This window comes from Aulonocara stuartgranti, assembly GCF_965226115.1.
Source record: "Aulonocara stuartgranti genome assembly, chromosome: 23".
NCBI classification, from domain to species: domain Eukaryota; kingdom Metazoa; phylum Chordata; class Actinopteri; order Cichliformes; family Cichlidae; genus Aulonocara; species Aulonocara stuartgranti.
The window spans coordinates 23,848,806-23,870,214 of record NC_138958.1 but is presented as its reverse complement, the minus strand read 5'-3'; the positions used below and the strand labels follow the sequence as shown (position 1 = coordinate 23,870,214).

The 21,409-nt window shown below is 41.8% G+C and overlaps 1 protein-coding gene across 1 annotated transcript in view; it reads right to left on the bottom strand.

The window, feature by feature from the left end:
- unc80 (unc-80 homolog (C. elegans)) overlaps positions 1-21,409 on the bottom strand; it is a 71,083-nt gene that overhangs the window by 20,329 nt on the left and 29,345 nt on the right. The window contains exons 18-38 of the mRNA XM_082523788.1: positions 19,107-19,270; positions 16,173-16,271; positions 15,737-15,945; positions 12,376-12,482; positions 12,089-12,242; positions 9,290-9,462; positions 8,985-9,197; positions 8,766-8,901; positions 7,915-8,048; positions 7,654-7,831; positions 7,334-7,543; positions 6,805-6,902; positions 6,518-6,721; positions 6,307-6,414; positions 5,070-5,208; positions 4,759-4,940; positions 3,692-3,823; positions 2,293-2,479; positions 468-599; positions 246-389; positions 58-158 (exon numbers count right to left, since the gene is read on the bottom strand). Coding sequence (XP_082379914.1) covers positions 58-158; positions 246-389; positions 468-599; positions 2,293-2,479; positions 3,692-3,823; positions 4,759-4,940; positions 5,070-5,208; positions 6,307-6,414; positions 6,518-6,721; positions 6,805-6,902; positions 7,334-7,543; positions 7,654-7,831; positions 7,915-8,048; positions 8,766-8,901; positions 8,985-9,197; positions 9,290-9,462; positions 12,089-12,242; positions 12,376-12,482; positions 15,737-15,945; positions 16,173-16,271; positions 19,107-19,270 — 3,204 coding nt within the window. The remainder of the gene's footprint in view (positions 1-57; positions 159-245; positions 390-467; positions 600-2,292; positions 2,480-3,691; positions 3,824-4,758; positions 4,941-5,069; positions 5,209-6,306; positions 6,415-6,517; positions 6,722-6,804; positions 6,903-7,333; positions 7,544-7,653; positions 7,832-7,914; positions 8,049-8,765; positions 8,902-8,984; positions 9,198-9,289; positions 9,463-12,088; positions 12,243-12,375; positions 12,483-15,736; positions 15,946-16,172; positions 16,272-19,106; positions 19,271-21,409) is intronic.

The following is a 21,409-nucleotide window of genomic DNA, read 5'->3' as shown; positions in this document are numbered from 1 at the left end:
CAATAAAAAACTCATTGCGAGTCTTTTTCCCACATCTGTCCGCAGGTGTTTGCCTACCTGTCTGTTGCTAACTGTCAGCTTTTCCAGGAAGTGGCGGAGAACGAGAGCTGGATCTTCAATGAGGCAGTTCCAGAGGATTTGCTGGGCAACAGCACTCACTGAGGAAACATTTTTGCATAAATAACCAAAAAAAAAAATCACAAAAGTTTTGATGCAAATTCATTTTTTTGTGTAGTGACAGCTACCAGCCACGCCATCCTCTCTAACTTCGCCGTCTTCCATGAGGTGCACTATTGGTAGGACGGCAGCACAGATGCATGCTGGGAAGACAGCTTGAGGCGGCTGTAGCATGTGGTGAGTGGGTGTGTGTTCTGTTGTGTTTTCTTCATCTGGCAAAAAAAAAGAATTTGTAAAGAGCAAGTTTTATATAAAAAGTTTAAATTCATTTGTTTCTGACATTTTTCTACCTTCAGCACTGGCCAGCGAGCGGACAGACCATACAGAGCCCCGGCGGAAAGAGTAGTTCCTGTGGGAGTTGCTGGAGGCGCAGGATGGGCTGACAGACAGACGTCGTGATGCCAGGTTCACCACTTCTTCTGCTGGCGGGATCAATGCCAAACATAACCAGTAGAGGTACAGGGGGAAAAACAACATGCTATCAGGGTAAAGAGCTATGCAGAGTCAAAACACTGTGTGCTAATGTGGCAACCTGCAGGGCTGAAATATGAATCCAGCAAGCAAGTGCCAAAGTCTGCAGTTCCTCTAATGAGCACATGAGGCTGAGTCCAAGTGTGAGTCAACCACTATAAGCACCCATGTTTAACATCTACACTTTACATACTTAAAGCATTAAAAAGCATGTTTACAGTATTGTGCAAAAAAATGCTTTTGGGCTCTGAGAATAGTTTTACCCTTCGTAAAAACACAGTTTTGACTTTACGAATCATCTTTACGAATGTAGCTTAGTAACCAAGCGTGCTCATGTTAGCACTCCCCCTTTCATCTAAATATGGTCACTTCTGGCTTTCAAAACTATTACGGCTGTATAAAAGGTGGAAAACGTGGATGTGGCCATCATTACATTACCCACTGGTTTTGGAGCTTAAATGTTAGTGTGTTATAGCCATATTGTTTTTCTTGGAGTGCTAACTTATCAGCTGCATCCCTAAACTGTATGGGTGCACTATGTCAACTCAGTATTTCACTCATCAAAACTGAAGCACAAACCATCAGGATGGTCTGTAGAAAGCTGAAGTATTACTCAGATAATCCATTAAAAATGCTCTAAAAGGCACTGAAAGCACACAAATCATAAAGAGGTTTAGTCTAATGGCTTGAAGTAGTGGACGAGACCTAGCAGCTGCCATCTACCTATATTGGACACCTGTCAGTTAACCATAGACAGTACAAATCATCAACTCAGCTTCTGGGTCAGAACAATAACACCAGTGCAGAAGTGCCTTAAACCTGCATTCTGTCTGAAGGCCGCCAGTCAGTGATAGCGGTGACGTGGGTTTTGCAGACACATGATCTAGAGGTTGGTCTCCAACCAGAAAATGCTGGGAAAACAATTGCTTAACCTTGAGTCACACAGGCCTACTTACCAGAGAGCAACCCCACTGGCAACCACTGGTTGCTAGGAAAAAATACGCAGTTGCAAACCGAAATACAAAGACTTCCTTGTGATTAATATGGTCGCTAACATATTGCTGCAGAATAACAATCTTTTATAGACTGTGCTTTCTGAGCTGTAGTAAAACTGAAAAGTCCAATGAAACCTGGAATGGAGGCTGTTCGCCTTCAAAGCAAAAGTTGTGCCCTTTAAAACATGTTGGTTGTAGTACTGAGGTACAGCTTTTACTTTGAAGGCAAACTTTATTCATTCGTCATTCGTTGTACTACTGCTCAGCTAGTAGTTAACAAGTACTTGCAGAGAAACATCAAAAACTACAGGCAACTGTGGCAACCAAAGCATTCACAAGGAGGTTTTAGGTGCAGCACCTTCTTTGAATTCGATTTCACATTTCTTTGCATTTCTTGAGTAATGTGCACATGACATCACATTGCCAACCAGTTTTTAAGATGGAGAAAAGGGATAATCAATCCAAAAGGCTAACACAGTTTTTGCACCAGTCTGCAGAAAGCTTTTTAATGCTGTTAACACAAGAGGGTCGACTCTGTTTTGAAATAACTCTCATTTGGCCACTGGAGGAACTTCTGTGCTCGCTGTTTTCCACCTCTTGAGGTTTTTCTTGTATAAAACACAAGTGCTCATACGCCTGGCGGCCCCACCTTCCTCCTCTTGCTCGGGTGGAGGGCTGCATGTGGGTTCGTAGCAGGCCTCCTGAGCCACAGGGATGGCTGTGATGATGCTGGCCTCGCGGCCCAGACGCCGCTTCTCCTCCTCCTGCTGCAGGTTCTTGAGGATGTGCTCGGCTCGCTGGTGGGAGCGCGACACCGCCCGCGCAGAGAAGGATTTCTAAAAAGGAGGGGGCGAGGATCAAATAGCACAGAGGTAGAGCAGCGGGTGTAGAAATTGTAGGAGGTTCAGAATCGGGGGCGGGGGGAATGCACAAATTAGCACTTTAAATCTTTCAGGAATGTGTGTGCACAGCTACAATAGGCTTCTGAGGAGCAACTGGACAACACATTAATACAGTAACTCTCCTCCAGCACACCGATCTCATGCTCTAAAATGCCGTCCTGAGCATTATGAAGCACGCTGCAGTGTAGACGTATAGAATAGGAGCAATTTCAATCACGATAAACAATAAATGTGTTCAGACTGGAAGATGGAGAATTTACTGTATCTTGTGCACAGTAATTGCCTCACAGCATTCGCACAAACAAATCTAAAACAGCCATGATATGAAAAACAAACACAGCAAAGTCATTCTCATCCAATGACCATGCATCAACAGCACGACACACACAACATGTCTGTATGCCCGATGCATGCTGTTATTTTCTCCTTAACAATCAAAGCATGTGCCGGAAGACTCTTTTTAAATATGTGGATTGTGTGTGTCCCTGATCAAGATGCAACTATCCAAGATGACCCATGAAACCGCCCCCCAGCTTCTGGTCCGTGATGAAAAACCTAAAAGGTCGCTTCCCCTTCTGTCTTTAATGGTCTGAGGTAACAAGATGCATCAGCAGCACAAACACCCGGACAGAAATACCAACTTACTATGGCATGGACTGACTGAATTAATGTGGGGTACTAAAAACAAAGACAGTCGATTAAATTATAGAACATGTGCTCGCTCATTAAAATCTCATATTTCTATTCATGCTTTATGAAAAAAAATATTTAAAAAAGACAAGAAATTAAAAGGAGGCACCAAGAAATCTGTGTTCACACATTTTTCTTATATTTGCAGATTTCTTGGTGCAGTTTTCCACATTAAACTTGCAGCAATAACAAATGTAATATTCAAAGCAGTAAGAGTGTGCATATCGTCTTTTGTTTTTTGGTGGATTGTGGAGTTAAGTGGGATTAAAAAAATAGTTAAATTATAAACTGGCCTATTTTTACAGGGTTCACAAGCTTAGGAAAACTCTCTCACTGAACTCCAGTGGTGTTTAAAAAACCTTCTCTGTCACTTTAATTAAAAAGATAAACTCTAAAAGCTGTTTCTGATAGTAATACAAGTAGATTTGTGCCTTTTAGAATAGGGCTCAAACTTACAGACTGGTCTTCGTTGATTGGATCCTGGACGCTGCCAGTGTTCTGGGGCACCCAGGGAGGGTCAAATATGGGGACACAGGGCATGCCCAGTATTGGAGAAGGGAGAGTGAAGTTAATGCTGGGTGGAGGGATCTGAAAGAGAAGTACACCAAATTTAGTAAACACAGCGAATGCCCTTCTGCGCTCTCTCTTTTGGGGACGCTAAAAATGCAAACAATCTATTCCAATTTGTTCATGTAAATGGAGAGTCCTCGTCACATTAAGGTTAAGTATGGGGTTCCACAGGGTTCTGTGCTAGGACCACTTCTGTTTACAGTATACATGCTTCCCTTAGGGAGTATCATCAGAAGGCATAACATACATTTTCATTGCTATGCAGATGACACCAAACTTCCTATCAATGAATCCAGATAACACATCCATAGTTAGCTAAACTACGAGAATGTCTTAAAGACTTTTAATCCTCTGCTTCTAAAGTTAGCTAAAACGGAGGTTACTGTACTCAGCCCTGAAAATATTAGAAATGTGGTATCTAACCAAATGTTTACTCTGGATGGCTTTACCGTGGCTTTACCTTGGAGTTGTTTATATGGATATGTGGATATGTTCTTCAGTGCACATTTTAAATAAACACACATGACTGCTTTCTTATATTTGCACATCATCTTAACATCCTGTCTCACGGTGATGCTGAAAAACTTGGACTACTGTAATTCATTATAAACAGGATGTCCTAAAAACTCCCTGAAAAGTCTTCAGTATATCTAAAACATTGCAGCAACAGTACTGACAGGGACTAGAATGAGAGAGCACATTTCTCTTATATATACTATAATCTCTGTCTTTCTTTCACATCATGTCTTTTATCCTGTCTTTGTCCCCTCACCCCCAACCAGTCACAGAAGACGGTCCTCTCCCTGAGCCTGGCTCGGCTGGAGGTTTTTTCCTCTTTAAAGGGAGATCTTCTTGGACATTGGTTGATTGGGATATTACCTTAAAAATATAAAGGGTCTTGAGGTTTTAGTGATTTGGTGCTTTATAAATAAAACTGAACTCAACTGAACTACCTTAAAGATCTGCTGGGCTCCTTCCTCCATGCGAGGCCACACTTGGTAGCGAAAACGCCACAGAGTGTAAAACTTCAGGATGGAGTTAATGCGCTGGCAGGCCTCAGGGTGCTGGAACTCTGCCATCATCATTTCGGTCACTGCATCAGGGACCTTTACGGCGCACAGGAGAAACAAGGCAGCTGGAAGGGGGCAGATAAAAAGGGCAGGAAAGAAAAAGGTGAAACATGGTTGAGGGCAAAAAGCGTTCGTGAACCTTGAAGGGCACAGCGACCTAAGAGGGGACCACCACAGCTCAGTGATGAGCTCACCAGCAGCGGCTGCCATATGTTCATCCACACTGAGTAGGAGTTCCCAGGCTGCGGGCTGGATGTCTCCGTACATGTCGTCAGTCAAGATAGGAGCTGCTTTGATCAGCAGTGAAAGAGGAGCTGGTGACAAACTCATCACCTATGAGAAAACAAACATTTAAGATGAAAGTGCAAAGCTGCAAAATGATCTATAATCTCTTTGCTAAGGTAGTAATAAGACACTTTATCTTTGACTTAACATCACCCACAGTGTATACAAACTGAAAAAGGTGCAAGCAGTCCTTTTCAGAGCTACAACACAATTAGAAAACTTTTATTTCCTTTTTTTGGACCCATTTTTTGCTTTCAGAACTGCATCAGTAGTTCATGCTGGAAGCATTTCTCACAGATTTTGACACATAACATCTGTTAAACCTCTGATAAACTGTTAAAACAACAGTTTAGCCGTCATGCTGTTTTTGCCATGTTCTGATCCTACCATCTGAACGTTGCATGAAAAATCAAGACTCACTGGACCTGTCAACATTTTTTCCAGTCTTCTATTGCCCAAATCTTGGTAGCTTTTATGAATTATAGCCTCGGTTTTCCTGTTCTTATTTCACAGGAATGGCACCCGGTGTGGTCTTCTGCTGGTGCTTCTGTATAGCTCGCAGGCAATTTCTGTGCCACTTGTAGTATATTTTACAATTCTGCAAAATGTATTTTGGCAGCAGTTTCCGAAATACTCAGACCAACCACTGTGTCACATTCAAAGTCACTTAAATCACTTTTCACCTCAACTCTGATGCTTTGTTTTAACTTCAGTAGGTTGTCTTTACCACAACTACAGAACTAAATGATTTGAATTGCTGCCATATGATTGGCTGATGTGATATTTGCTTTAGAAAGCAGTTGCTTGAACAGATATTACACCTTTGTAAAATCATTAATAGAAATCTCTAGGCCAGACAGGCAGACGTTCCTCTAATGGCCAGACTCCCATGTTAAATAAACAACTTTGCATGATCAACCACACTTGCAGCCTGATCCAAAAATGATTGTCTGTATGAGTAGCTTCTTTCTGCACAACTGTTTTTTCTTTTTAAAATTCATTAATCTCAATGCTGGTTAAAGCTTAAAGCTGGGGTGCGGTCTCCTTTATTGACAGCACGGGCAGCTCTGATTCCAGTCTGAGAATGTGGTGCACATCAGGTAGGATGTAATAATTATAAAAATAACAAGAAAAACAGAAATTCACCTGATTGCGGATGTACTTGAGCATGCCTGTATCCTTCTTCCCTTCTGTGTTGGAGTCAGTGGGTCTTCTCTTCATGGACGGGGTCCTCAGACAAGACTTGTCTGAACACTGATGGGAAATAGTACTTTAGAAAGTGGCGAAGATTTAAAAAAAACTAACAAAACACACATATTTAGGTTATTCATCCAGAAAAACAGCCTGTCAATTCCACCTCTTTGTTTTTCTTCACACGTCCTCCAATGTTACCAGAGGAGGCGCTGTCCTCCCTCAGGCTGTCCACCGTCTCCCCGTACACGAGCTTGATGGCACGGACCAGACGGGCGCAGGAGCGGCTGTGGTGTTGGTAGCAGCGTGGGTGGCAGAAGTCTATGTGGGTACAGATGAAACTCTGCTGGTTGCACAGCAGGATCATAATCTGTGCCGAGAGAGAGCAGAGAGGAGGTCAGTATGCGGGAAAGTACACACAGCTTTCCTCCCCGCATGTACCGACAGACTTACGTGAAGCCAGGACATGTTGCGGTGGTAGTTGTCCTCCGTTCCTCCTGAGCTCTGACCTTCTGGCTCGATGCTGGGTTCACTGGTGCTGAAGGGACTGCCTGCAATGTTAAACAAGAACAAACAACCCCATACAGGACGCTGATAATTGTCCACTTATTTCACGATGGAGAACAGTTTCTTTTCCCTGTGCAGAATACTTATAGTGTTCTTTTCACTCTCTAACAGGATCTGGCAAAAACAATACTGCAAAAGTAAACTAATGTTAACATACACTGTAAATAAGTCTTTAACTTAACACATTTTTCCCTATATATTTTACAGAATTTTCCTGTTATTTTAAAGTACATGAAATACCAATGATATGAGAAAAAATAGACTGTTAATTGGCAGGTCTGATGTAAAATAACATGAAAAACCTGTAACTGTGTTTTACAGTTTTTATTTTTTACAGTGTACTGTCATTTCCTTTGAATATTACACAATAATAAATGAAATTATGTTCTTTCCAGGAGTTTCAGTTACATCATACCGATGTCAGTAACTGTGTCCCTGCTCTGCGTTTGTGACAGCAGGCCTTCTTCGTTCTCAGACTCAGAGTCCTGCCGAGACAGCTTGGTGCTCTTCAGACTCCCCGCTCTGCGTATCGAAGACAGCGAGCCAACCTTCTTCACACGAAAACTGCGGGCTCCTTTGATCTGAAGCAGGCGCGAGCCTCCGATACGAATCTTCCGCACTGGTGCTGGAGAGCAGGGGAGTGGGGAGAGATTGTCTACAATCAACAATGAGCAGTGAGTAAATACGGAGCGGTAATCAGCTGCATTAACCAATCTGGATGACACCGAGTCTCACCCTGAGCCTCCTGGGTCTTCTTATCATCGCAGGTGGTGTCAGACTTCAGAGTGTGGCTGCTGCTGTTGAGGGAATCGTGCCCGTCTTCGTCGTCGAGGATGCCCGCAAAGCTGATCTTCCTCTCGTAGCGATGGCGGCCGAGCTCTGGGTCCAGACGCAGGCGGCAGCTGTCCAGATCCTGCAGACAAAATAAGTAGAAATCAAATTCTCATCGCTATTCACATCAGATTTACCTTTTTGGATTTTGATTTCACTACTGACCACAAGCGGTTCGGTGCGCGGTCGTGGTAAGCAGGGGAAGGTCTCTCGCAGGAAAGTGGTGATCTCCAACAACAGCTGGCAAGCGGCCATCTTCAGTGCGAAGGGGCAGCCACATTTTGTAGGATTGACCGTGTCTTTGGAGTCAGAACAGATAAGATAAAATATCTAAATGTGGCTAGAACATCTTTTTTGTTCTGACAACCTAAAAGTTGTAGAAACTAAATTTTAATTTAAGATTTTTTTTTCAAAGTACACACAATAAAACGCACAATACTGTGATCTTATTACTTTCATGCAGCATGTTTTTAAGTGTGACATCAACAGCTTGGCAAGTGCAGACTTTTTATTTTCCAATTTGAGTGGACGTTCATGCGAAATCATCTTCTTCTGATTAATTCAACACCACACAAATGCACAATAAGGTGCACCTGATGATCTAAAGCTGCAAATGGACCATTATGAGGTAAATATTTTTAATGATGATACAAGTTATCATTAAAAAAACCTAATTTATTTAACATCCTATTGTCCAATCCCTTACATAGGGAAACGGATGAAAATGTAGAATTCAAGTCATGAGAAAACAAATGAATGAGAGTAATGGTTTGAGTTTTTATGTGCTTCTTATTTGGAGGACTGCATTGGTTTGCAGGCCTCAGCAATGTGATTTCTGCCATGCAGTAGCTGACACCACTCAGACAAGCTAAAACAGCAGCAAGGCCTTTTTGGGTCACCACGTCTCATGAGACGCTACATCTGTGTTATATCTGCACAGTACGATAGAGACGATCTGGCCGAGTGGAAACCTGTAAATAGAAGAAAAACAAGTAACAGACACTGTTTTGACTCACTGTCATCTAAATAGTCTTCTTCCTCGTCTTCTTTCCTCATCCTGCGTTTGGTCTCTTCATCGTAAATATAACCCAGGATGTTGGCGGGGCTCTCACTGTCCGAGTGGCAGAGTTCGCTGAGCCTCGTGCCAATCGCCTGAGCAGATTTAACACGTTTACAGTTAATGAAGCCTTTTTATAAACTGTAACCATAAACAATCTTCGACACATTTAACTCACGTCTCCCCACTGGCAGAAATGCTTGGCAGCGTTCCACTGGAGCTTCTGGTTTCTTTTATTGCCCACAATAGGCGATCGGCCCCTGGACAGCCCTCTCTTGGTGATGTTTACGTGGTGGCCCTTCATCCATTCGGGCCAGTTGCCACGATTACACCGGTGGACAAATCTGGCACATTCCAAGAAAAGGGAGGCCCTGGCCACAACTGGGGCTTCCTAGAAGAACAGAGAAATAAATAGGTGATAGCCTTTGAAAGCTAACAGCGACATCTTTACTCTTTCATTATTTTCTCCAAAGTGAAACGCACGAGGTCCAGAGCAGCGGCGAGGATGGAGGCATCTGGTATGGTTCCTGGCTCGCAGCAGTTCAGGAGAAACTGGAAGCGTTTCATACCCTGTCGGATGGCGCCCAGATTCACTACATTCTTGTTCTTCATGGCCTCCTGGCTGGCTGCGAGACGCTCCTGGAAACCGTGAGGTCCTGAAGGACACCGTGAGGACCACAAGGGAAGAGGTATAACAAAAGCCGTTTGAAGAAGAGTTCTCGTTATAGACTCGCTTGTTTGCACAATAAAGGTTAGACATAGAAATTGCATGAAGCAACATCACCATCCAGGACATTTAACAAATAGCACTGAGCTGACAGATGAAGCTGAGTGAGAGATGACACACAGCCATCGGCAGGGGTTACACCTGAATTTTCAATCGTATAAGAATAGTCACAAAAAACAAGATGAATTTAAGGGCCAAAGATATTTTCAGGCACTTTTCTCCGGCATCTTTCTAAAAGGACCTACAAATCTCATTGAAATGTCAGGCGTAACCACAGCCGCACAGAGGAAAGCTGTATGTGGCCCATTGTGTTTAATCACTAACACTCCAGCACTGGAAATACCACCAGACATCACCACAGAAGAGACGGAGAGAGCACTGACAGCGTCATGCTTGACGTAGCACAGAGACACGCTCCACAGCAGAAAGATGGTTTCATAGACATGAGTTGTTGTGAGACACCGCCCGTCCTCTTTTTTCACCTTTGGGTGAAAACGCAGAGGAGAGGAACCAATGCTGGACAGAACAGGACGTGCACAGTTGGAGAGAAGGGAATGTAGACCTATCGGGATAAATGAAATGCTTTAAATTTCTTATTATTATAGAGCTAAAACTGTCTTTGGAAGTAAGAAGTTTGGTTTCAGCACATATAAATGTCTGGCTTTAGGGTTTTTGTGGCAAATCACAGACACAACTTTTCACAGCTTTTGCTCAGACATTGTTTAGAAATCTACAGAAATACTCAATGTCATGAGTAGACATATATCCAAATGAATGTAATTATAATATTTATTTTAAGCTAGTTGCTAGCTATATTGTATTTTATTTTACTGAGATACCATTTTTTACAATGTGTTAGAGTATTGTGAAAAAAGTCTTGAGTCATCCCTCGTTTCTTTATGTCTTGCTAGGAAAATGGGAAATAAATGAAGTGATTTATTGGAACTTTTAAAGGAAGGACATTCAGAGCTCTTCTCTGGATGTTGGTCGGTCCGGGTTCTGGACCATGATCCAAGACGTTTCACTGTGTGTTTTTCTATTCAGGTATTAGTGTTGCTGCATTGGTAGCGTGCTTGGAATCATTGTCATGCTTAAAAATTGTCTTTTGTCAGGTTTTTAATGAATTTTTTCTTAGTTTTTAGTTATATATTTATCTGCTGTAGATTTTTCATCCATTTGTCCAGTTTCCTCAATTTTTTTAAGGACACACTGCACACCATGCTGAGATATGTAATGTTTTCAGCTAATAGCTCTTTGGGAATCACCTTGTTGGTACAAAAATACTATTTTAAGCCTGTCAAACTTTGCTCTGGCATTTTCAAAGATTCAACTTGTTTCCGTTTGTACATGGGACAAATTACATATTTTGGGACAGGCTGTTAGTAACAAAGTGACTAAAGATACAATTTAAAATTGGTTCTTTGCTAAATTGTCTATTATATGTAGACACAACACTGGTTTATCCCTTGAGCTAGGTTTCTTTTTTATACTTGAATGATTCATCACATCTGTGTGGTCAGTGTTAAGTGTCTTAACAAACAAAAACATTCCTGTGAAAATGATCAGGTATAAGGACTGGACTGAACATGAGCGAAAAGCAGCCAATGTCCAAAGAAACAATTTGAAAAACCTTCAGAGACCCTGGAGACCTATTGCTTTAATAGTCTGGCTACTTGGAAGCAAAATATAAAAGAAATAAAGGATGACTCAAGACGTTTGCATAAAGCTACATATTAGTTGTGTTTAAGGTAATTTTTCCATGCTGTAAAGGAACAAAGAAATCTCTTAGCTGTTGGATAGTCTGATGTTTTTTGTTTATAGCAATTACAAAAATGACTTTCAAAGGGCTGTTCAAGCAATCAAAAAGTGTTAATTCACTAGCATGAAAAAGTAGAGGCAGCAAAGGCATCCTGAACTGTAGTCAGTAGTATAGGGGGAAATGAGGCCAGTGATTCATATCATGTAACTCTAGAGAACTTTTGGCTGATCTTTTTGGCACATGCCTTTGACTCATCAACAGTACAAAAGAGAGACACAAGTACCTTCAGGGTGTGAAAAGCAGAGCCGGTGTGAAAACTCTATAAGCCTGCATTCTTTTAAGGGGGCGATCCTTACAGCTACAGAAAGATTAAGTGTCCTATAGAAGCAGCTGTCTGCCTCTGACCTCGGTAAACGTCGCCAAGTTTATCAGTGAGAAAATAGTGAGAAAATAAAACATCGAGTCCATTTCCCCTTCCCCTGTTGTTTTATATTAGCTTTAGTTTTGGGGAGGTTTTTTGGCAGGCCTTCCAGAAAATGATCACTTTGAATTGACACTGATGGGTTGAAAATTCACCCATCTGGATTAAAAGAGCGTAGCAGGCAGCTATCTGGCGAGGCTGACATGGAGAATGGTGGACGGCAGCACTGTCAAAAGACCACGACTTGCGAGGCCAAACAAAACACGACACCACCAGCGACAAACAGAGGCGAGGACAGAAGAAGAGAGGAACAGACAAAGAACGATGGGGGCATGGGGTGGGCGAGGGGGGCACCCCAGGGTGGGGGGGGTCTACCATCTTTCTCTTCTGTGTGGTGAAGCTTGGATGGATTCCTCCTGCCAGACCTCCATTTACCGAGCCGCTTGAAGAAATTCTCCTCCTCGTCCCTGCCGTACTCCGGCCCTACAGCGCCACCTTCAGATAGCTTCACTGCACTAGTGAACTTCACCTAAACACACATAAACACATCCGCGCATATCAGCTGGCAACGTAGACCAAATCAAACCTCTGTTTGCTCAAAAGGACGGCTGATTAGAAAAGCTGCGACACACTATGGTGGCTTTCAGTGGCGGCGAGCTGACCTTTGAACTCTGACGTATGAAGGAGAGTCGATCCACCGAGCTGATATCCAGCAAGTCCTCGACGCCGTCAGTCAGTCCAGAGAGAGAGGAGCGCTTCAACCAGTTCCCTGAAAACACACAAATAAAAAAACACTGACATGAACATCATCATGTATGGTAATAAAGAGGTAAATCTATAAATCGGGTAACTACACTGGGATTATGTATGCATGCACACCAATGGGTAGAACAGGGAACGATGCAAGGGCATTCACTCAATGTTACTGCACAGACACACACATTCAGGGTGTATAAAGATTCACAGAGATTCACAAAGATTCACAGAGTCATTCAAAGAAGTTACAGAAGAAGGACACTGAAACTAAACTGACCTTCCTGCTTGCTTTTAGCTGTGTTTGCAAATGCACTTTTATGATATGTTCAAAGAAGGAGGTGCCATGTGAATATGGTATATAGACAATTTTCATAATAAATAGAAGGGAAGTATAATTACTACGCTACCCATAACTAAATGAAAACCTACAAACACTTATAAATAGCCAATACTGCACTAGGGAGGAAATTTGCAAATAAAAGCTTAAAACTAAACCAATTATCTCTGCTAAGCTAAAGTTAGGGTCTGGTTGTGTTTTATATTTTTATTTAATCAGCCAATCACATTTCAGCAATTTAGTGGATTTACCATTTATGTAACTTCAAATGTGGCATGGTTGTTGGTGTCAGATGGGCTCTTCTGAGGTTTTCAGAAACAGCCAATCTGCTGGGATTTACAGAGAATGGTCTGGAATGGTCTCAGCAGTGCATTGGGTGAAATCGTCTTATTGATTCAGAGGTCAGAGGTGAATGTGACCAGACTGCTTCTAGCTGATAGGAAGGCAACAGCAACTTAACTGAAAAAACTTGTTACAACTACTGTATGCAGATGAGCATCTCAACTGTAGCAGAAGACCACACCTGGTGCCACTCCTGCCAGCTGAGAACAGGAAACTGAAGCTACCATTTACTGGCTCAACAAAATTGGACAATAGAAAATTGGAAAAATGATTCTTGGTCTGGTGAGTCACAATTTCTGCTGCAACATTTGGACAGCTGGGTCAGAATTTGGTGTAAACAGCATGAAATAATGCCTTGTATGAATGGTTCAGACTGATGACAGTGGTGTAAGCATCTGGGGGGAATTTTATTTGCACACCTTGGCCTCCTTTGTACCAACTGAGCAACATTTAAACACCAAAGTGTTAGGGTTAGTGTTGAACACAGTGTACCCATCTTCTGATGGCATCTTCTAGCAGGATAACACACCATGTCCGAAAGCTCAAATTATCTCAAACATCTCAAACTATAATGATGCGTTGATTTAACCTTTTTTTCATGCTCACATATTGTTATATAAGAATGAATTTCAAATATTACAGACCTCAAACAGTATGAAAAAAATTGTTATGCTCTGTCCTATCTCTGGTAGGTGTAGCTTGAGTTGTGTTGGTATATTGTTTTGGTTAATTTAAGCTAGAAACAGCCTGCTTGATCTTAAGTAGGGGAGACCAGTGAACATCTCATTTCTACCTGTGTAAATAAGTTTAATTGCACATTTAATATATATACATATTTTTATATATTTATATCTTAAGATAAGAAAAAGAAGTGCAATTTCAATGTCTCAGTTTTTCTACGTGATAAACAAATACTGTTGTAGTAAATCAAAGAAAATTGACAGCATGACTTTGTGGGTTTAAATTGTAAGAAATAAAGTGTGTGTTAGGATGCCTGGGTCGTTGACCCAGGGTTTTTGAGTTTATTATATTATTTATACTTTCTAGTCTTTGGTTTCTTTGAGTTCTGTCTTATGGTTTATGTCTCTGTCTTCTTTAGTTGCTCTGTCTCCCCTATCACCTGTATCCCCTTGTCTAGTTCGCGTCTCTGTGTATCCTTAGTTCCTATATCCCCGTGTTCAGTCAGTGTTTGTGTCTGCCCTGGTCCCACGTCTCTGTTCCCTCTGTGGTGCCTGCATGTGAGTCTGTGTTATGTGTTTCCTGTTTTACTTTGAAGGTCTCTGTCTTATCTCAGTGTGTTCAGTTTACGCTTCCTTTTGTCTCGTCAGTTCTGATTTGCCCCAGCTGTGTTTCCCTCCTGTTATTCATTCCCTGATTGCTCCCTCTTTGTATTTAAGCCCTGTGTTTCTCTGTGTCCGTGTCGCGATCTACCGTTTATTTTGCTGTGTGTTTTGTCAATCCGCCGGTTTAAGTTTATTTAGATTTTTTCCAGTTATGTTATGTTTGAGTTCAGCATTAAAGCTATTTCAATTTACGTTTGTCTCTGGAGTCTGCACCTTGGGTCCTATCCCTGTCCGCACACAGCCCACACCTAACAGTGTGAAATTACAGCTCATTGTTCAGACTGTGCTGTAATTAAACAGAATTTCTTTTTTGTTTCATTGTTAAAAATATAAAAATAAAAAAAGAGATTTCTAAAGCAAATAGTAAAAAAAAAAAACAGGAACTTTCCATCATTTATTTTTTTAATCTACAAGTTAGTTACTTTGGTATAGCATGAATGAAGTTATTATCAGTAAAAATAAAGCTGTAAAACTTATGACAATACAGTTAAAAGTCCAAAATCTACGCCATCCCTCACGTTTTCCAAAGCCGTCCAATGAGGCTGGATTAAAGTGTTTGCTGAGCTGATTCTGGCCCCTGGGCCTTATGTTGCAAAAATACAAACTTAGTCTATCATCACCCTACACATGATCCCTAGGTTTTAATTTTCTTCATTTAAGGGTGAAGCTTATTTGCTTCCCTAGAGCAACGCGTGCTAAATAAGCATGTACTCTCTTCATTTAAATCAGTTTTTTTTCCACAGGTCTGCAAACATGCTAGGGGGTTGGGATGATCAACACAACACAGACATGGTACGGATACAGTATGAAGATGGTTCCACATCGACATACGTAGGACAGAGAGAGTGAGCGGTAGGCGAACAGTCCTGCGGCATGCTATGGCACAAAAAGGAGCACAAAACAGACCAAAGAGATGAAGTGACTTAGCCTCGGGGCAGGCAGTGCCACAATGTTGAACACATAAAACACATTATGTTAGAGGGGATTTCAAAGTAAGAGCAAATGCAATGAGATATGGTTGTTGAAATGTATACCGCTGCTCAATAAAAGGATGATTTGTAAGTCTCCATAAGCACACATAGCCTTAGGCTGCCTAATCTTTTAGAGAAATCCTATTTTCGAGCTAGTGCATATTTTCTAGTGCATTCTCGTCACTTACTAGGAGGCAAAAGCTCACTGTAGTTTTAAGACTTTTATTTTGAACCTACCCAGGGACTTCCTTGGGTAAGAAGAGGCTGCTCTTACCGATAGGCAGCTTCAACTTCTTGCGAAGCGAAATGCGACGGGATCTGGATCGTGAGCGGCGGTCGGTGGTGGTGCCAGAGTGTGCGGTGGTGCACTCTGAGGTGTCTTGTTCCGACTGGCTGCTGGTGTCACTGGCGGCGCTCTGCGACTTGAACATCTTCCTCCAAAAATCCTTCCTGCCCAGCAGAGCACCCGGGATCTGTTCTTCACTAGAAGCAGAGAGAGGAGGAGAGGAAAGGTAAGCACAAGGATAAAACATTTCCCACAAAACACTTTTTACTTCTTTTTTATTTTACAGGATGTTTTGGTATAAACTGAATGTTTATCAGAGGGTTAAGAAGGAGCAACAGGAAGAGCTTTTTCTACTTTGAGCAGAGAAATGGCAGCTGAGCTCGACGGAGATGGTGCTTTATGGAGAGGTGAGGCGGACACTCACTGTTCGGGTGTCTGGGGGGGTCTACTGGAGATGTAGCTGCGACACTCGTCTGCAGTACTGGACACCTGACCCTTCTCCCCGGACACACCCGCCTCTGACCTGCGCGCACACACACACCCCAACACACAGACATAGCGCTCAGGCCACCTGATTCAAGGCTCCATTCTGACCTGTAATTTAGGCATCGCACTACTTTAATCTCCACTGAACTGATGTCTTTTACATATTTTATTTCATATGAACTGTTAAAAAATTAAAGGAACACATTTTATTCAGAGTATAGCATCCAGTCGGTCAAACTTGTAGGATCTGGTCAATTTAGTAGCACGGTGTCACTACTCATTTAGTGTCAAACTAAATGACCAGACCTGGAACCTATACATGTTGCACAGGTAGTCCAAATCCGTCAGGGGACCACATCAATATGTGCCATTGGCTGAAGGTTTGCTGTGTATCCAGCAGAGTTTAAGAGCATGGAGGAGATTCCAGCAGACAGGCAGTTACTCTAGGAGAGCTGAACAGGGCCATAGAAGGCCCTTAACTCAGTAACTGCTCCTGCCATAGCCCTTCAAAATGATCACCAGCAGGCCACTGATGTGAATGTTTCTGACCAAACAATCAGAAAAGACTTCATGAGGGTGGCCTGAAGGCCTAACATCCTCTACTGGCCCTATACTCATTGCCTGGCACAGTGGAGCCCGATTGGCATTTGCCATAGAATACTAGAATTGGCAGGTCCACCACTGTTGCCCTGTGATTTTCACAGATGAGATGATTGAACTCATGTGACAGATGTGAAAGGGTTGTTATGCTGCCTGTAACATCGTTCAGCATAACCAGTTTGTTTCTGGGTCAGTGATGGTCTGGGGAGGCATACCCATACACAGATCTCTCTAGGCCAGGGGTGTCAAACTCCAGGCCTCGAGGGCCGGTGTCTTGCAGGTTTTAGATATCACCCTTGGTCAACTAGTCAAATGATTAGTTCATTACCAGGCCTCTGGAGAACTTCAAGACATGTTGAGGAGGTAATTTAGCCATTTAAATCAGCTGTGTTGGATCAAAGACACATCTAAAACCTGCAGGACACCGGCCCTCGAGGCCTGGAGTTCGACACCCCTGCTCTAGGCAGTGACACCCTGACTGCCATTAGGTGTCAGGATGAAGTAAATGGACCAACTGTCAGATCCTACGGTGGTGCAGTAGGTTCTGAGTCCCTCCTAGTGCTCATGTGGGAAGAGTATAAAGGCAGTTCCTGGAGAATGAAAGAATTGATACCATTTGTGTTTAGGCTATAAGGTTTCGGTAAAACAGATTAGCTTGCTGTATAATTTCTAGGTTTAATTTTCATTTACATCAAATGATGTAGCCTCCTTAAGTTTCTAACACATTACCCAACCAGTCCACATCAATATAAACATCCAGAATAATTTTTCCCTATTTAGATCTGATGAGTTTTCAAGGTGTTCCTTTAATTTTTTTAGCAGTGTATTTTACTTAAACTTCTTCCAACCAGTGCCTTCTAACCGTACCTTATATATAAAAGACAGACAAGCCTCAAAAATGCATTCTTTCTAATGGCCAGCAGGGGATTAAAAAGAAGTCAGATTGGACACAAGTCTATGAGAAAATAACCCTCCTCCTCTCTTGATCCAAGACCTCAGTAACTACCTTTCTGATGAGTTTATGATGAGGTCTCATTTACTAGCTTGAAGTTTATTGTGTACAGTGGGCCCTCACTATAACGTGGTTCACCTTTTGTGGCCTCGCTGTTTTGTGGATTTTTTTTTTTTAACAGCGCATTGTGTTCTGCGTCCTGATTGGCTGTAGACCAATCAGAGTACAGAATGCGTTCAGCGTATCAAATTTACACAAATCTTCGATTGTTAGCAGTGTGACTCTGAAGTGCTGTACTGTATGTTTGTACGTTTCCTCCCCAACAAACACAACAATGTCGATGAAACGTTTTGCACCTTCAAAGGCAACCGCGGGTGCCTTGGTTTCATTCCATAATACTGGACTTATTTTTCTACGAAGGTTTGAACTTCGAGAGTGTTTAAACAAGAGAGAAAAGTGTGAAAATGTTCGTGCCTGTCTGAGAAAAGCGTATAAAGTATGTAGTGAGGGGTTTTACAGCCTTGAAACATCTATAAGAATTGTAAAAAATAAAGTTGGCTATTTTGTGTATTTCACCTATCGCAGGTTATTTTTAGAATGTAACTCCCTCGATAAACGAGGGACCACTGTATCATTACGATGGTCATTTAATAAACGGGGTCACAATTAGAGTGAAATAGATGATACAAGAAGACACCATATGTGTCTGGGTTTGTAAACGAGATCCAGCCCTTGGTTTTGAGGTCCAGTTTAAAAAACAAACAAAAAACAAAGACGGCAACAGTGAAGCTTCAAAACAAAAATCAGTACGATTGTGGTGGCTGTGTCCATCTTTTATATATAGTCCATGAGTCTAAGTAGAAACGGAGTGGTACAGATACAAAGAGTCAGCTGTCTCTGCAACTGTAAGTCTATGCTTTCTATATGGGCACCGCTTCACAGCCAGCAGTCATGTGACTTTGTAGCCTCAAACGTGGAAATAAAATAAGTCAGAGGTAGTTTATTCTCTTCAGTGCCATGGCATGCGGTGGCGGCTGTCAGATAAAGCAGCAAACACAGCTGAGCTGCCTCCTGGCAGGGCTACCCAGAGCGCTAACAGCCACATTATTTTGGAAATAAGAACATCAAATCAGTCACTCAAGCAAAAAAACAAACAGATGCAGACAGGACAAAAAACAAAAAAGTCAAGCAGTGATGAGAAGCAGAGCTCTGTTACCTTTACAAGGTGATGGGCTTTAAATTTGACAGTAATGACTGCAGCAAGACATTTATTTTTCACCGTGAAGTCACATTAAGACCGTTTCTAGCCATTGAGTGTACCTCCTGGGACCGGGCTGTTTGGTCTCCTCCTTCTCATCAGGTTTCTTGGTGGCGGTGACCTTCTCCGCGCTGTCCAGGAGCGCGCTCAGTGCCACCCTGCGGAACACGTTTCCGTGGGCCTCTTTAATGAACTGGACCAGCTGGCGGATGTCACAGTACAGACCCTGGGAAAGGACAGAGTGAGACAAACAAAGTGAGAGCAAAAGAATGTGTGAAAGAGAAAAGAGAGAATCAGCAGCCAGTGTGAACAGTATGTAATTTTGAGCAAATGTGCGGGAGCAGGCTTGTGTTTTTGTCAAGCCACCAGCTCCAGCTTGTGAGTGGGTGGCCTCTGATTTCGTGCCATAACAAAGCCTGCCTCGAAAAGTGTGTCATCCTCCGCCAACGTACACCACTCACGCCAGCCTAAAGGCTCTGCAAGCACCGCAGAGAGGCCGAGGTACTTCAATGCTTTCAGACGCATCCAAATACACTTATCAAGGGTGCATTGGATATTTGATAACAGATTCTGAGTATTGTGGTGATTTTTAGACCTTAATATGGATATAAAAGTGTGAAAGAAATATTGTTTTTAGTTGAATTCAGCACAAATTTAAGCAACTTACGTATATTCCTTAAGACACTTACTGTGGACCTGATTTTAACTAAGTTAAACACAATCTAAGCTGTCATAAATGTCACTTTATCTGCAATTTCACTTTTAAGACAACTGTATATTGTTTAATTAGACATTAGGTTTAAAAAGAATTGCACTCCATATGCAGTTTTACTAAAGAGCATCTGAAAATTACATGAATTATATGAAAAAAGTAGTTTATAGCTATAATTTGCACGCTAACATTATTTTAATTCAAAACATTTCAGCTCTAGCCTACAGATTAGTGTGCTGTGATCATGTTAGTCACTTCCTGCTTTATTATGTTCATCAGTTAGGAGACAAAAAGAGACAGAAGCTTTCTCTTTGCCACCCTTTCTGACTGCCGGCCCTAATCAACCCCAATTAGTTTCAGCTGTGATTTGTGGTCCAGTCATTTCCCTCTACATATATAGTCTCTTGCTCTTTCAGTTTGTCAGATTGTGCTTATCATCTTTTTTTGTATTTAGATTTTTGCTTTTTTGAACCATCATACTTGTGCTATCTGATTCTTTTCCGTATACGACTCAGTTTGAAGTGCCTGTGTAGCTGATGGATGCTAAACAAATCAGCTCATCTTGACTTGACCTTGGCCTGAAAGAAGATATATAGCTATTATGAAACACTCTTAAGGGGAACAGCAGATATCGTGTCAGACATAAAAAGGGGAAAAAACTGTCACACAGAAACTCTGTGTTTTTAAACTCTGCTGATGCATAAAACCTCTGTACAAAAGACAGAAAATGGTGCGGAAAAACTAAACTGCATGTTTAATATAGTCTGGTGCGAGCTCCCTTCAAAATTTTCTAAAAAAGAAAAGTAAAACATGTGCAAACATACATGGAAATACAAAACATAAGGCAAAAACTGAGTTTTTACAATTCTAATAAGCTTGAAAGTCAATATTTGGTGTGACCATCTTTATTCTCAGCACAGTCTGAACTCTCTTTCTTGTCATTTCTTTAAGTCGTCTTCAGGAATAGTTCTCCAGGCTTCTTGAAGGACTTTCAAAGCTCTTCTTTGGATATTTCTGCCTTTTGTTCTGTTCTCTGTCAAGGTAATCTGATCAAAATCTGGTGGTACTTTTCTGTGTTCATAATTCATCAATTTTGACAAGTTCTCCAACACCACTGACTGAAATGCAGCTCAAACCTTAACAGAATCTCCATTTCTCATGAGGCTTCAGTGAACAGTAGCTGATTAGCTGAAGGTCCAGGTGCATCTCTCCGGCACTGTGTCAGGTGACCTTCAGATCCTGTTTAACTGCTGTAGATAGTTTTGTAGGCCTGATATTTCTTCTTTTGTCCTCCGTTTGTCCAGTTTCCTCAAATTTTGTAAGGAAACACTACACACCATCCTGAGAAGTTTTCAGCTGGTAGCTCTTTGTAAATCACTTTGTTGGTACACAAATACTGTTACAGGCATACAATAGTATTTTATGCCTGTTGAACTGTGATCTCTTTTGCATTTTTCATAGGTTCTACTAAAGCAATGGGAACAAATGATGCATTTTTGTGAGAGGGTGCTAGTAAAAAAGTGCCTACAGATATAATTTAATATTGGTTCTTTGCTAAGTTTTCTGTCAAGAACTGGACTGAAAATGAGTGAAAAAGACAACACGTTCTCATCCCAAAATGTAACATACGTCGCCATGTGACAAATCTTCAGT